The sequence below is a fragment of the Hemitrygon akajei genome, chromosome 6, assembly GCF_048418815.1.
Source record: "Hemitrygon akajei chromosome 6, sHemAka1.3, whole genome shotgun sequence".
Taxonomy (NCBI): domain Eukaryota; kingdom Metazoa; phylum Chordata; class Chondrichthyes; order Myliobatiformes; family Dasyatidae; genus Hemitrygon; species Hemitrygon akajei.
The window spans coordinates 38,493,357-38,507,643 of record NC_133129.1 but is presented as its reverse complement, the minus strand read 5'-3'; the positions used below and the strand labels follow the sequence as shown (position 1 = coordinate 38,507,643).

The 14,287-nt window shown below is 40.5% G+C and overlaps 1 protein-coding gene across 1 annotated transcript in view; it reads right to left on the bottom strand.

The window, feature by feature from the left end:
- Window positions 1-7,238: 7,238 nt before the first annotated feature.
- tlr3 (toll-like receptor 3) overlaps window positions 7,239-14,287 on the bottom strand; it is a 20,802-nt gene continuing 13,753 nt past the window's right edge. Inside the window, exons 3-5 of the mRNA XM_073048158.1 lie at window positions 13,750-13,941; window positions 10,745-12,597; window positions 7,239-8,831 (exon numbers count right to left, since the gene is read on the bottom strand). Coding sequence (XP_072904259.1) covers window positions 8,603-8,831; window positions 10,745-12,597; window positions 13,750-13,941 — 2,274 coding nt within the window. The 3' untranslated portion in view covers window positions 7,239-8,602. The remainder of the gene's footprint in view (window positions 8,832-10,744; window positions 12,598-13,749; window positions 13,942-14,287) is intronic.

Sequence of the window (14,287 nt, the reverse complement as noted above, 5' to 3'; positions counted from 1 at the left end):
TGTGGTGTAAATGTCTGTAATGGCAGGAAGAGAGACCCCAATGATGCAGCTCTATAAAACTCTGGTTAGGCCACACTTGGAGTACTGTGTCCAATGCTGGTCACCTCACTACAGGAAGGATGTGGAAGCTTTGGAAAGGGTACAGAGGAGATTTACCAGGATGCTGCCTGGTTTAGAGAGTATGGATTATGATCAGAGATTAAGGGAGCTAGGGCTTTACTCTTTGGAGAGAAGGAGGATGAGAGGAGACATGATAGAGGTATACAAGATATTGAGATGAATAGATAGTGGACAGCCAGCACCTCTTTCACAGGGCACCACTGCTCAATACAAGAGGACATGGCTTTAAGGTAAGGGGTGGGAAATTCAAGGGGGATATTAGAGGAAGGTTTTTTACTCAGTGGTTGGTGCGTGGAATACACTGCCTGAATCAGTGGTGGAAGATACACTAGTGAAGTTTAAGAGACTACTAGACGGGTATATGGGGGAATTTAAAGTGGGGGGTTATATGGGAGGCAAGGTTTAAGGGTCAGCACAACATTGTGGGCTGAAGGGCCTGTACTGTGCTGTACTGTTCTATGATCTTCTCAGCTGACCTCACTATACGCTGCAGGGTCTTGCGATCTGAGATGGTGCAATTTCTGAACCAGGCAGTGAGGCAGCTGCTCAGGATGCTCTTGATACAACCTCAGTAGAATTTGGTGAGGATGTGGGGGGGGGGGGGGGGGTGGGGGTTGTAGATGGACTTTCCTCAGCCTTCGCAGAAAGTAGAGATGCTGCTTGGCTTTCTTTTGCTATGGAGCTGGTGTTGAGAGACCAGGTGAGATTCTCCGCCAGGTAAACACCAAGAAATTTGGTGCTCTTAATGATCTCTACGGAGGAGCTGTCGATGTTCAGCAGAGAGTGGTCACTGTGCCCTCCTGAAGTCAACAACCATCTCTTTTGTTCACGTTCAGAGACAGGTGGTTGGCTCTGCACCAGTCTGTTAGCTGCTGCACCTCCTCTCTGTATTCTGAGTTTTGGAAAAAGATGTCTAATGTCTTAAACAATCAAGGTCTCTTAAATGTCTCTGTTACTGTGTAATTTAAAAAGAAAATAGTTTTGGGAGGAAGGAATTACCTATTCAGAAAAATAAACTTTGGATCACATATCAACACTGACTCTGTACACAAGTAAAATAAAAGGAATACTCGAGTTGTAACAGTGCATGTGTACTAGGCCCAATTATTTTAGTTATTTTTGTTATCAGCGACAACAATTATTTGGAGGTTTCACCGAGATGGTTAACACTCGGCTTCGTTATGTGGGAGTCTCTGTAATTTCATTTGATTTGCCTCAGCTCAGACGCTCTTGAATCTGACTGGCTGGGTATGTCCATTGTCTCTGCCTGCTCCTGCCTCACTGAATTCATGTCCTCCTATCTCGACTCCATTCTATTGCCTCTGGGTTCAGTCCCTTCCCACCTGCATCCACAGCTCTTCTCTTGCTGTCAGTCCCTTCACTGTCTTTCAATAGCCTGGCCTTGAAAGTGCTACACCTACCCATTTCCCCTCGTCTCTCAGCTCCATCAGGGGCCCAAACAGTCCTTCCAGTTGAGGCAACACTTCATCTGTGATGCTGTTAAGGCCTCCTCTACATCTGTGAGACCTGTCATAAATTGGGTGATTGCTTCATTCAGCACCTCTGCTCCATCTGCCAAAAGCAGAGCTTCCTGGTGGCCAAATAATTTAATTCCGATTCCCAATTCTGTTCCGACATGTCGGTCCGTGGACCACTCTTGTGCCACAATGGGGTCCTCAGAGTGGAGGAGCCACACCGTGTATTCCGTCTGGGTAACCTCCAACGCAATGGCATGAGTATCAATTTCTCTGGACTCTTCTCACCTGCCTATCATCTACCCTTGGTTCCTTCCTTCCCTTTCTTCCATGGTCCACTCTCCCCTCCTGTCAGATTCCTTTCTCTACTCTCCTGGCTTCACCTATCACATTCTTGCCTCAAATGCAACATCTTAGACATTGTTTAGCATCAATGGTGCAACATAAATACAAGCAGTTGTCCCTAAATTGAAATCATGTGACCTTGGATGTTAAATCTAGATTTCCCTGCTACTGGCATCCATGATTAACCATTATTTAAACTTATTGATGGATACACTTCCCCCAGTGATCTGCCCAGCTTGACCCTATGATTTTCATTAGTCTTGAAGGAGAAGTTATAGAGTTGATACAGTGCACAAAATGCTGGAGGAACTCAATGGGTCAAGCAAGATCCATGGAGGGAAATGGAGAGTTGATGTTTCAGGTCCCTTCTTCAAGACTGGAAAGAAAAAGGGGGTGATAACAAGTGGGTGGAAGGGATGGAGCAAAAACTGCAGCTGAAAATAATTTTTATTGAGTATGTTAATTAACAAGGAAGTCACATTTGTTCTTCATGGAAGAAATCCAACAAAAGTTGTATGCTAAACATTTAATATATTTAGTAATGCATAAACAGCTGTCAAATGTATAAAAATAGTGAAAAATCACAGAAGTACAACTTTATAAAATTTTTACCATTTTTAAAAATGATGTTAATAACCCTGATATCAAAGGGAAAATAAGGGCAGCTACTTTTTCTGGTGATAATCTAAGATTATAAATGCAAACACCTGGATTAGTGGAGAGAGAAGAATTACATTACAGCTTGAGTACCTTTTATCAGAACTGGTTAGTTGGAAGAAGGTACAATCTTGATTCCCTGAGATGGAGAAGTTGGAAAGACTGTGAAGGATCCACCTGAATCTAAGAGCAGGATGTAGAGCAGCATCAGCACTGGAGAACAGAAAAAGATGAGGTTGGCCTTGCGTAGAAATGAAACAAAGGCCATATAGTCAGACATAGCTTGGATATGTTATGAGTGATGAACAGACCTGATGGACAATGGGGTGAAGAGTTAACCATCCCCCCCGAGAACCACAAACTATTACTGTTGCTATGCTGACCATGAGAAAGAGACAAAAAACAAGCAAGAACATTTGTGACAGATAAGAGAGGGGGAAATTGCTGATTAACCGTATTGTGACTCCTTTTTTTGAATTATTTACTGTTTCGCTGCAAGGACAATAGTTTGCTCATAAACATTCCTCAGTGGACTGAAGGAGCGGCCTTATTTGATGGACACAGTCATTCAGGAGTGATGGATAGCTGAGTCCCCATTGGTAAGGATAAAAAAACAGGTCTGGAGAGACACCCTCCAGACACGCCAGTGGACACTGAGTATTGGAACCCACAAGAAAGGTGGGGGCTTCGGAGACCGAACCAGGAGATCAGTCAGTAAAGCTCAATGTTAAAGCAGGGCTGGTGGGGGGGGGGGGGGGGGTTATGTGTGTGTGTCCACTCATGCCAGAGTAATGAGTCCACCACAGAAGAACGGTCTAGCAGAAGGACGGAGAGGTCATAACTGAATGACCACACTGATACGACAGATTAAGAAAGCAAAGTAAGGTTTGCCTGACTGTAGCTGTTGCATCTCACTCGCGCTCTCTCTCTCTGATTACAATACAACAACCATAACTACATCAGCACTCATGAACTGAACTGAACTTTATACTTTTCTATGACAATTTATTTACCTCTAGACATTGATAGAGCTTGTTTATTGATTATTATCATTATTCCTACACTTTTAGATTTATTACTGCTAACTTGTTTTATATGTATATTTGCATTATTGATATGGTTTTGCTTTTTTTTAATTAATAAACACCTTTAGTATAGTACCACCAGACTCCAACAAATTCTTTCTCTGCTGGTTAGACACCCAGTTACAGGGTATGTAACAGATATGACAGCACTTAACTTGGGGGAACAGGTGACACAGGTAGGCAGAAACATGAAGAGCTTTTGACATATTTTGCTGTCATAAATCAAAGTACTGAGTACAGGAATTAGGATGTTGTGTTGAAATGTATGAAATGCTGGTGAGGTCTAATTTGGAGTATTGTGTGCGGTTCTGGTCACCTGCCTACAGGAAAGATTTCAATAAGTTTGAAAGAGAACAGAAAATTTACAAAGATGTTGCTAGGATTTGAGGACTTAAGTTATAGTGAAAGGTTGAATAGGTTAGAAGTTTTCTCTGGAGTGCAGGAGGATGAGGGGAGATTTGATAGTTTGAGGGGTATAGACAGGGTAAATGAAATCAGGCTTTTTCCAATGAAGTTAGGTAAGACTAGACATAAGTTAAGGGTGAAAGATGAGATGTTTAAGTGGAACATGAAGAGGAACTTATTCACCCAGAGGGTGGTGAGAGTAGAATGAGCTGCCAATGGAAGTGGAGGCAGGTATAATTCCACCATTTAAGAGAAATTTGGACAAGTACATGGATGGGAGGGGTAGGGAGAGCTATGGTCCAGGTGCAGAATAAATTTGCATAGACTAGATGGGCTGAAGGGCTTCCCTGCTGTAGTGCTCTGACTCTGTATGAATGGAGCTGTAGAAGCTGTTGAATGTGAGAAAACATTTCAGCCTGTTGGTGGAGAGTGATATTGTAGGAGGGGGACCCTTATCATTGAGTGGGAGTGTGTAGAAGGATTGATTGTCCATAATAGAAATGAACAAGTTCGAACCAAGAATCTTCAAAAATGATGGAAGGCATCAGAAATGGTCAGAGAAAAAAAATTGGGAAGAGGTAGGAAGAATTGAAATCTCTGGGGCAAGGAAAGGCAGGTCTTCCAGGGTGGTCCTGTGAATGGATCTTGGCAAGGAAATAGGAGGGAAGTGTGGGTTGGTAGTTCATGACAGGAAGGAAACAAGATCTGTCTCTGTATTGGAGACTGGGTTCATGGTCTTGACACTGTGCGTTGGCTGAACCCAGGTATGGAGGAATGACAGACTCTCATGTAGAGACAGGAACAAGAGTTATACATAGGAATCCCAACAGAACATTGGTAGCTCAGCTGAGCAACACCACAAGACAAATAATTCTCAGAACAAGGACCCTGTGATAAGTGCTAACCAGGAGTCCACTTTAAATAATCCATAAGTGGAAAACCCATGCCAAAGTAAACCTGACAAGATTTAAAAACTTGAAAGCACAAGGTCTTAACAACTCTAGTTGAGATAACCATTAACAAAATAGTGGTTCTCTAGAAATCCTGAGCCCAGCACTCCATTGCTTGCTGCACAGGCCTGCAGGACTCATGACAGGTCTAGAGGTGTAAGAAGCTAGTGTTCAGCATCTGATAAATAGAGGTCAACAATGACACCAATGATTTGATAGCAATATTGGTTCTAGTCCTTCCTTGGTGAGAAGAGTGCTGCAAGTTCTGGAGCTAAAGACTGGAGGCTCAGAGACGTGTCCTGGAGTTGCAAGCCTGCCTGTATGTGTGAATGGGGGGTAGGCTGGAAAATGGGCTTGCTTTGGAATGTGTAGTCACACCTGCTGGCTCCACCCACCATATCCATGAATATGTTGGTTGTTAATGCAAAGGACACATTTTGCTATATGTTTCAATGCATATGTGATAAATCTGAAGTTCAGGAACAAGGAGGCAGTGAAAACCTTGATGGTTCACATTAACTCTTTTCTCTTTTCAATAGGTGTTGCTTTCAGATTTCCAGCATTTGCAACCTTTTTGCTTTTTTAAATTTTTTTTACATTGCATTTGAAATCATTCTTTATTTTCCCAAAGCCCACAAAAGGCATGGTGTTACACCAAATACAAAAGTTTTTTTTTCCCCATGAGTTTTTATTGTCTCAGCAGACTGATTTGGGTAAATTACTAATAGCGTTTGTTGCCATTGTTATTTGGCTCACGAACTTTCAGGGATCAGCTTTTAGAACGTTAAGTTTTGAGAGGTTTTGGATAAGCCACATTGAATATGAGGGATGGAGGGATATGGATCGGAGAGATTTACTTTAACATGGTATTTTGTTCGGTACAGCACAGGAAAAGGCCCTTTGTCTGTAATCAGCTATGTTCTATAAACTAATGGGTAGGGAACCCTTGTCTCTGCCAGAAGGACATCAGAGAAGCTAGTGGTGAAGTGAGATGCTCCCACTTCCAATGGACTGAATCAATCTCCATGGGCTGGGAAATCATTCTCCAGAACCCACCACCCCACACAGAACACTGGGGGGGGGGGCACCATTTTAAGGAGGTGTGGGAGGGGGGAGGTGAAAGAGTGGAGGAAGCAAGAAGGGAATGAAAGAAAGAAGTGGGTAAGAGTGATGGTGGTGAATGAGATTAGGGTAATTAATATAAATGATTGGGGTGGGTGAATGTGAGGGTTGAGCAGATGGTTCTAGCTGTGACTATGTCCATGTGCAGGTGTACAAATTCTGTGCAGTACATTCCAATTGTCACTGAGGAAAGATCTTGCTCTGTCACTACCATGTGGTAGTTTGGGTACAAAAGCCACTCCACATGAAAATAATACACCTGGGTATGCTTCCAAAATGGAGTGGAAGCAAATCACCCTTCAGCCCGAGGGACTGTCTGGGATGAATAAGTCAGACTTGTACAACAATGTGATTTTGTGGGATCAGTTTAGATGAACTTCATTAATGAACTCTACGAATTATTTTCAACACCAGTACTGACTGCAGTCCAAGTTTCAAAATGGCATGACAGGGTGGATATGGGAGGACGTTTCCCCTGGATAGGGACTCTAATGGCTAGATGGGATAAAGTTTTAAAATTGAGAAGACCATTTAGGTCTGAAATGAAGAGAACATTCTTCTTTGAGAAGGGTCATGAACTTTTGGCATTCTCCACACTGGAGGTACATGAAGGTCATTCAAAGTAAAGACTGTTGGATTGCTGGATATGAAAGGCATCAAAGAACTTGGGGAAGATGGCAGGAAAATGGTGTTTGACATATGAAGGATGATCCACTAAGTAAAGCCAGGCATCGATTCAGAGCTAATATCCAGCTGGCCTGAAGCACAAAGTCACGGCAACTGACTTGTGCCCTTGCCATTACTTTGTTTCAAACTCTTGTGCTTTGTCAACAAAGAAAACTTTATCTCAAGAACAACTGGAGGAGAGAGAACAAAAATTGAAGGGGAAAAGTCATTCATAGTGTAAATATTTCTCCAAACCTTACTTAACCTTATCTCCGAGCATTCAAGAATATCACTGCTTCTGTTCTAAGCAGAACATTGACAAAGCTATGAGTCCTGGTCAACATCAGTCAGATCTTTGCAGTTTATGGTGGTACTCAGACATCAGCTGCACAGATTTCAGGGCACAATACAGTGGAGTGTTTCTGTATTTTATAAAGATTGTTTCAAAATCAGTAAGCACACATGAAAGAAAAATGGAGCAATTTTACAGCAGCATTCACAAGTATGATGGATGGGTGATCAAACTAGTTACATTTGCTTCTATGATCAGAGACAATTATGGAATTTGGGGAACTTAATACTTAAAATACAAGTTCAAAACAGAAACATTAGAACAAGAAGTCTTAATGGAGGGTATTTTCACAGATATTTATGTACAATGAATCAATGTTTATCCAAAACATAACATAGTATATAGAGATGTTTTGAACAGTTTTTAAACAATGATCTCTACCAAAACCACCTTATCATGACATTAAATAGCATTATCATTATCAAATCCTCAACCATCTACATCCCCGAGATAATCATAATCTAGAAATGTAATTAAACAGGCACTGAAGTATTGTGCATCTGACAGTCAATGATTCTCCCTGACCCTCCCAAAGCTATTACCCCATTTAACCAAAAGGTCAGGTTTGTAAATAAAAACTTCACTTACATTTCAGTAGCTTGATGCTGAAATTGATTTTATCATCACCAACCCAAATTCACCTTAACCACTCACTTTCACCACCACCTGCAACAACTTGCCCAGTTCCTATGACAACATTTCTTGAAACAGCAAGTTTTCAATCCATGTGACCGTAAGGCATATATAGGAATATGGGAGTCTGTCAGCGCCATTCCGAGGCACCCACATGGAACTATACCAAAGTTCCTTCTTCACCACTGGAACTTCTTACAAATCCACACAGAGAGGACCTTTGCTATATGACTGTAGCAGTTGAATAGACCTATTTCTATCTCCTTTGAGGCAATTAAATCTGGACAATGAATACTGGCCTTGCCTGCCTCCCATTTACAAGAGAAAAGATAAATTATATTCCCAAAGGTAACTCTTTCTTGGTTTCAGAAGATTCAATCTTGCTGCTTTCATGAAATGATGAAAATTTTATTTGATTTCTCCTCAGCTCCACATCATTCCAAAAGCCACTTTTGGTGATCAGAATTGTATGCAATGTCTAACCATCTGGGGAGCGGGGTTTCAATTTGAATGGAGATTTCTGTGTTGAGATAAGCAAATGTTTTGCTGATTAACCTCCTTAGTTAACCTCCAATGCATTTGTAAAGCAAAATAAAACTGTCCATTGACACTTTGACAACAGTTTCAAGCAGGTACAATGTAACTGGAAAAGAAATTTGATCACTGAATTTGTAAAGCAAATTGGGGGGGGGGGATCACATTTGATGCTAATTTTGCCCAAGACAAACCTTTTTAAATTTTTAACCCGAAGTTTAGAGTCATCATCATTGGTTTTATATATCTGTAAAAAGATTACTGTACTCGGTTGCTTGAGCCAAGTGCAACCTTAAACTTCTGGTAGAAGGCTGATATTCGGTCATTCTGGACAGGCCAGTTAAGAATGCAGTGTGATTTAAACATTCCTCTTCGGAGGCAAAGCATCTGGTTCAATTTGTAATCGGGGATGTCTTGCAAAAAGATCAAAACAATGGAATCTCTGCTTTGCTGAATCACTTGCTGCATTGCATGATGGACCTTGAACCTGCAGTTAGTAGAGAGACAGAGAAACTTCATCAAAGCAGTAATCACAATCTTTATTGTATAACGGTATTTTCTATCTGAGAAAAATACGAGTACTAATTGTTAACTTACACATTCAAATTGATTATCACTTTCAGGGAGCTAATGTTGGTAATTGAAAACTCACACACGAAGCAGTGCACACAGTAAACTCTCTCTTGACTCAGTCCTTGTAATGTGTCTGCACTAAAAGAGGAGCATCTGCTATGATTTAAGGCTTATGTGTCGCAGTACTCATGCAAACACTCTGACAACTTCACTGAGTGCCAATTCCCATTTTACTCATAAAAAGGATAAAGGAGTATTTGGGGTTGGAATGAAAGTCGTAGTAAACTCGGATTATATAACTGTGTCTCACCCTCCACCCCCGATCAACAGTGTGAGAAAAATGTTACTCTATTTAATATGGGCTTCATCTATATGATATTCAGCCCATGATATGCTTATCTTGATACCAAATTATACTAAATAGCTTCTTATTGTGGACCGGTACTCTTCCAGGTTGAAGAAGAGGGCGGGAAACATCATAAAGGACTCCTCCCATCCTGCGCAAGGACTGTTTGATCTGCTTCCGTCTGGTAGGCGCTTCAGATCCCTCCAGACTAAGACTAATGGGCACTGGAGAAGTTTTTTCCCTACTGCGGTCACTTTGCTGAACAGTTAACTGCCAGTTAACTGTCGGCTAACTATTACTTGGATTGCACTACCTGTATGTATAATCTATATTTTCATTTATATTTATCATTATTATTGTTATGAGCAGAGAGACAACATCTGCCGGAAGTAAATTCCTTGTATGTGCATAAGTACTTGGTGATTAAAGTCTGATTCTGATTCTGATCTCTCCATTCCCTTAATTTTAGTGTGTCTACCTAAAAGCCTCTTAAAGCCCACCAAACTACTTGCTTCCACAACTACTCCTGATAGCTTCATTCTCTGAGTAAAAACTTGCCCCTCACATCTTTAAACTCTCCCCTCTGATCTTAAAAGAAAATCCTTCTGGCATTTGACATTCTATCCTGGGGGGGGGGGGGGGGGGGAGGAATCGATGCTCATCTGATGGCAGTGGTGAAATATTCCTCTGTACCATTCAATCTTCAAATAGATTAATTCTTCCTCAGTTTCTATTCCTAGAACAGGGGTTCCCAAACTGGGGTCTAGGGACCCCTTGCTTAATGGTATTGGTCCATGGCATAAAAAAATGTTGGGGACCCCTGTCCTAGGAGATACGTTCAGCACCCTTTCACTATCTACCCCTATCCCACCATTAACAGAGTAATTAATGACAACACCACACAGTGCTTTGTGCATTGCCCAGAATTATCTTATTTTTAAAAGGATACAGAAGCACAGGAGAAAGTCTAAACAGACTGACTACAACTTAATTGGACCTCATAGGTTATATCCTTGACACTTAAGACCACAAGACATTGGAGCAGAATTAGGCCATTTGGCCCTCTGAATCTGTCTGCCATTTGATATATTATCTCCCTCAACCCTATAACCTTTGACACCCTTACTTAACATATTGGGACTTCTTGCAGAAAAAGTAAAACTACGTGATTACCTGATCAGAGTCTTCACCATTTTGTTGATAAGATCAACCTTGAGAAAATCTTTGCACTGGGTCCCACTAATATAAGAGATTGACTAATGAAATTAACAGGAAATTCCAGTGAAGTTTCCTGGAATGGAGCTGAAAATAGTCTGAATGTGGAATACACCACTTGAGTAAGAAGTTGAAGGGAATAATATGGGGGAGAAAGCAAGATGATGAGGGTGGTAAATGACGTAGCACTGACCAGTTGGGCTGAATGTGCTGTGTTGCGAGCACTTTATAACGTTCTGTAAAATGAGTAATTAAAATGAGCATACCTTCTGCACCATGGATCCTTCAGAAGCTCCACAGTCACGACAAAGATGATTTTCCTGCTTCTGCTTATATTGTCCACAAAGGACTGCAGTTCAGAAATTCCAACTTCAGAGTCCCTCTCCTCTAGGCAAAATTGGAATTCAAATTGCTCACATTTCTCCAAAGGCATCAGGTTATCATTGACCCACTCGCTGTCATTTTTGGCATGGATGATGTAAGCATCATACATAAATTGGACTTCTAAATGATCTATTTCTTTAAATCCAAACATCTGATTAACAGAAACATTCCAGTAAAATTCCAGCCTCCAGCCTTGGAAATGAACCATTAGCACAGTGAATACAAATATAAATATAGCACTAATGCTAATTATGAAAGCACTCTTAAATGGGACGTGATCTTTGCAGAGAGAGGTGTCAAAAGCTGCAACACTACTGTTGTGGTAACTCAGAGGAGTGTTACAAATATATTGATTTTTCAAGCCAGGGATACTGCTATTGGTCTTCTTGAGCCAAGTAACAAACCAGGAAATACTTTCACAAGTGCAATCAAAAGGGTTAAATCCCATGTAGAGAGCTGCTAAGTTGCTAAACACTTGGTTGAAAACATCTTTTGCAACAGAGGTAATAAGATTTTTCTGCAAATATAGGGACTTGAGAGATTCTAAGTCATCAAATACATGATCTGGAAGAAAGTTTATGTCGTTCAAACTTAAATCCAGAGTTTCTAGCTTAAATAATCCCTGAAAGGCCTTTTCTGGAATCTCATCTAATCCACTTGATTGCAAATCAAGTATCCGAAGCTCCTTCAAACCATGAAGGTAAAGAACTGGACCACCGGGATTAAAACTTTTCCAGAGACGTGCCAAGTTATTGTGTTGTAACTTTAATACCTGAAGCCGCAGGAGATCACTGAAAACATCTTTATGTAAATTAGCCAAATTATTGTTGCTAAGATCAAGGACTGTGAGATTCTGAAGAAGATGGAATGGTGAAGGTTGGAAGTTCAGTGTTGAAATCTTTGACTTGCTAAGCATTAAGATTTTTATCGAAGGAACGTTCTCAAAGGACGATGATGTTAAAGTCAGTTTGAGGTTAAATGATAGGTATATCTCCTCTATTGCATTCAGCCCTTGGAATTCCTCTCCAGTAAGGGGCTGAGAAATAGAATTGAGGCCTAGGTCCAGTTTCCTCAGCCTATTGAAGATGGAAAATGCACCAGCCTGAAGCTTTGAAATCTTTGTTTTTGTCAGGTTTAAGTTAATGAGGGGAGACTTGGTAAGGGACAGAAAAGTTTCATTATTTATTGTCCTAAAATCCACCGAACAGCTATACATGCTCAGGTATTTCAAACTTACTAAGCCAGAGAAGGTATGGTTCTTTATACCTACAATAGCATTATCTTCTAAATTGAGATGGATTAAATTCCTTAACCCTTGAAAGGAGTAGTCATCAATACTGGATTGTCCTTTGTCTGAGATGTCCTGTCCTTTGAGGCTTTTCTTAAGGTTCAAACTTTTTAAATTACCTAATCCAGTAAAAGTTTCATTGCCAATATGTCTGATGTTGTTGTCTTCAAGAGAAAGGTTCTCTAAGTGAGGCAACCATTGAAACAAGTTGCCTGGCAGCGTGGTTAACTTATTGTTGGACAGGTCAAGAGATATTAACTTGGTTTTTGCTAATCCAGCAAAAGTACTCTGCTCTAATTTCAGATGTGTGTTCCTCAGAGAAAGTGTGGCAATATCTGTTCCTGACAATTCTTCACAAAGTTGCTTGGTGACACTATGCTGCAGAGTAACGTCGTCTAAAACCAGACTGCGTAAACTTCCAATTGTGCGGAAACATTTATGTTCAAACTAGTAAAGAGAAAAAAGAGGATATTTAATTTGATTTGTATTCATAGAATATACAGCACAGTACAGGCTTTTCAGCCCACAATGTTGTGCTGTCCTTCTGAAGTACTTGATGATCAATCTAACCCTTCCCTCTTACATAGTCCTCCACTTTGCTATCATCCATGTGCCTATTTAAGAGTTTCTTAAATGTTCCTAATGTATCTGCCTCTATTACCAACCATGCACTCACCACTCTGTGTAATAAAATTATCTGATATTCCACCCCCCTCCCACTATACGTTCCTCCAATTACCTTAAAATTATGTCCCCTAGTATTAGCCATTTCTGCCCTAGGAAAAAGTCTCTACCTATCCACTTGATCTGTGCCTCTTATCATCGTGCACACCTCTATCAAGTAGCCTCTCATCCTCCTTCACTCCAAAGAGAAAAGCCCTAGCTCGCTCAACCTAACTTCATAACTGATGCTGATATTTTAATTTACTTGCCAACTTCTCACATTAACGATCTCAGATGGTTTTCCTTTTGTTGTACAAAGTTACACATTCTTAAAATCTCAGTGCAGATCTATCCTCTATGCATAGAAATACACAATCACATTGAGTGCCATCATACCGTAATATAAATGCAAAATATCATGACAAGAAGTTACTCTTTTGATATGCACACAGACTTAATTACATGTGGCAGCATACAATGTATGGAATGCAAGCTTAGATATTATTTCTGTTGAATTCAATCATGCAAAGCACAGTGCTCAGAGTTGGTGTTAGGCACTTAAGAAGAATTAGGCATTTACAACAAATAATCATCAGAGTATAGGGCCAGTCTATTTAACTTCTCCTCAAGGACAAGTAACCCATGCTAGGAACCTATCTGATAAATATTGTACTCACTCTCATAAATATATTATTTCTAAGCAGGGAGACCAGAATTGTATATATTCAAGATGGAATGTCAATCTAGTGTCCTCTTGTACTCAATTTCTCTAGCAGCAAAGACCAAATACACCTGGCCTTCTCAGATCATGATGTTTGCTCTCTTTTTAGCATGCTTATGAATCTAAACCTTGTATTGTTGCTGAAACATCTTATTATTAAATTTATAAGGTGTATATTGTGGCAATGGATAAACGGCCAGCACAAAATACTCTACCTGAGTTAGTTTATTGAAGGACAGGTCCAACTGGTACAACGTGGTATTGCTAAGGATGGCAAAATCGTTTGATTTCAACTGCACAATTTTGTTTGCGGACAACGCCAGTCTTTGCAGCTTCGGTAATTGCTGCTGAACTCCCAGACTGGCAGAGACCAGTTTATTGTGAGATAAATCCAGGATTTTCAATTCCTGATGGACAAACACAGTCTAGTTAGAACAACATAAAATTTCACTACATTATCATCAAACTCTGTTTTCATTCATTCATGTTGAGAGAACTACAATATAAAAGCGAGGGTGTACTGCTGAGGGTTTAAAAGGCATTGGTCAGACTTGGAGGATTGTGAGCAGTTTTGGGCCCTGTATCTAAGAAAGGATGTGCTGACATTGGAAAGGGTCCAGAGGAAGTTCATAAGATTGACCCCAGAAATGACAAGATTGAATTGACTTTATTTCTTACTCCGTCACATACATGAAGAGTAAAAATCTTTACATTACGAGGGGTGATTGATAAGTATGTGGCCTAAGGTAGAAG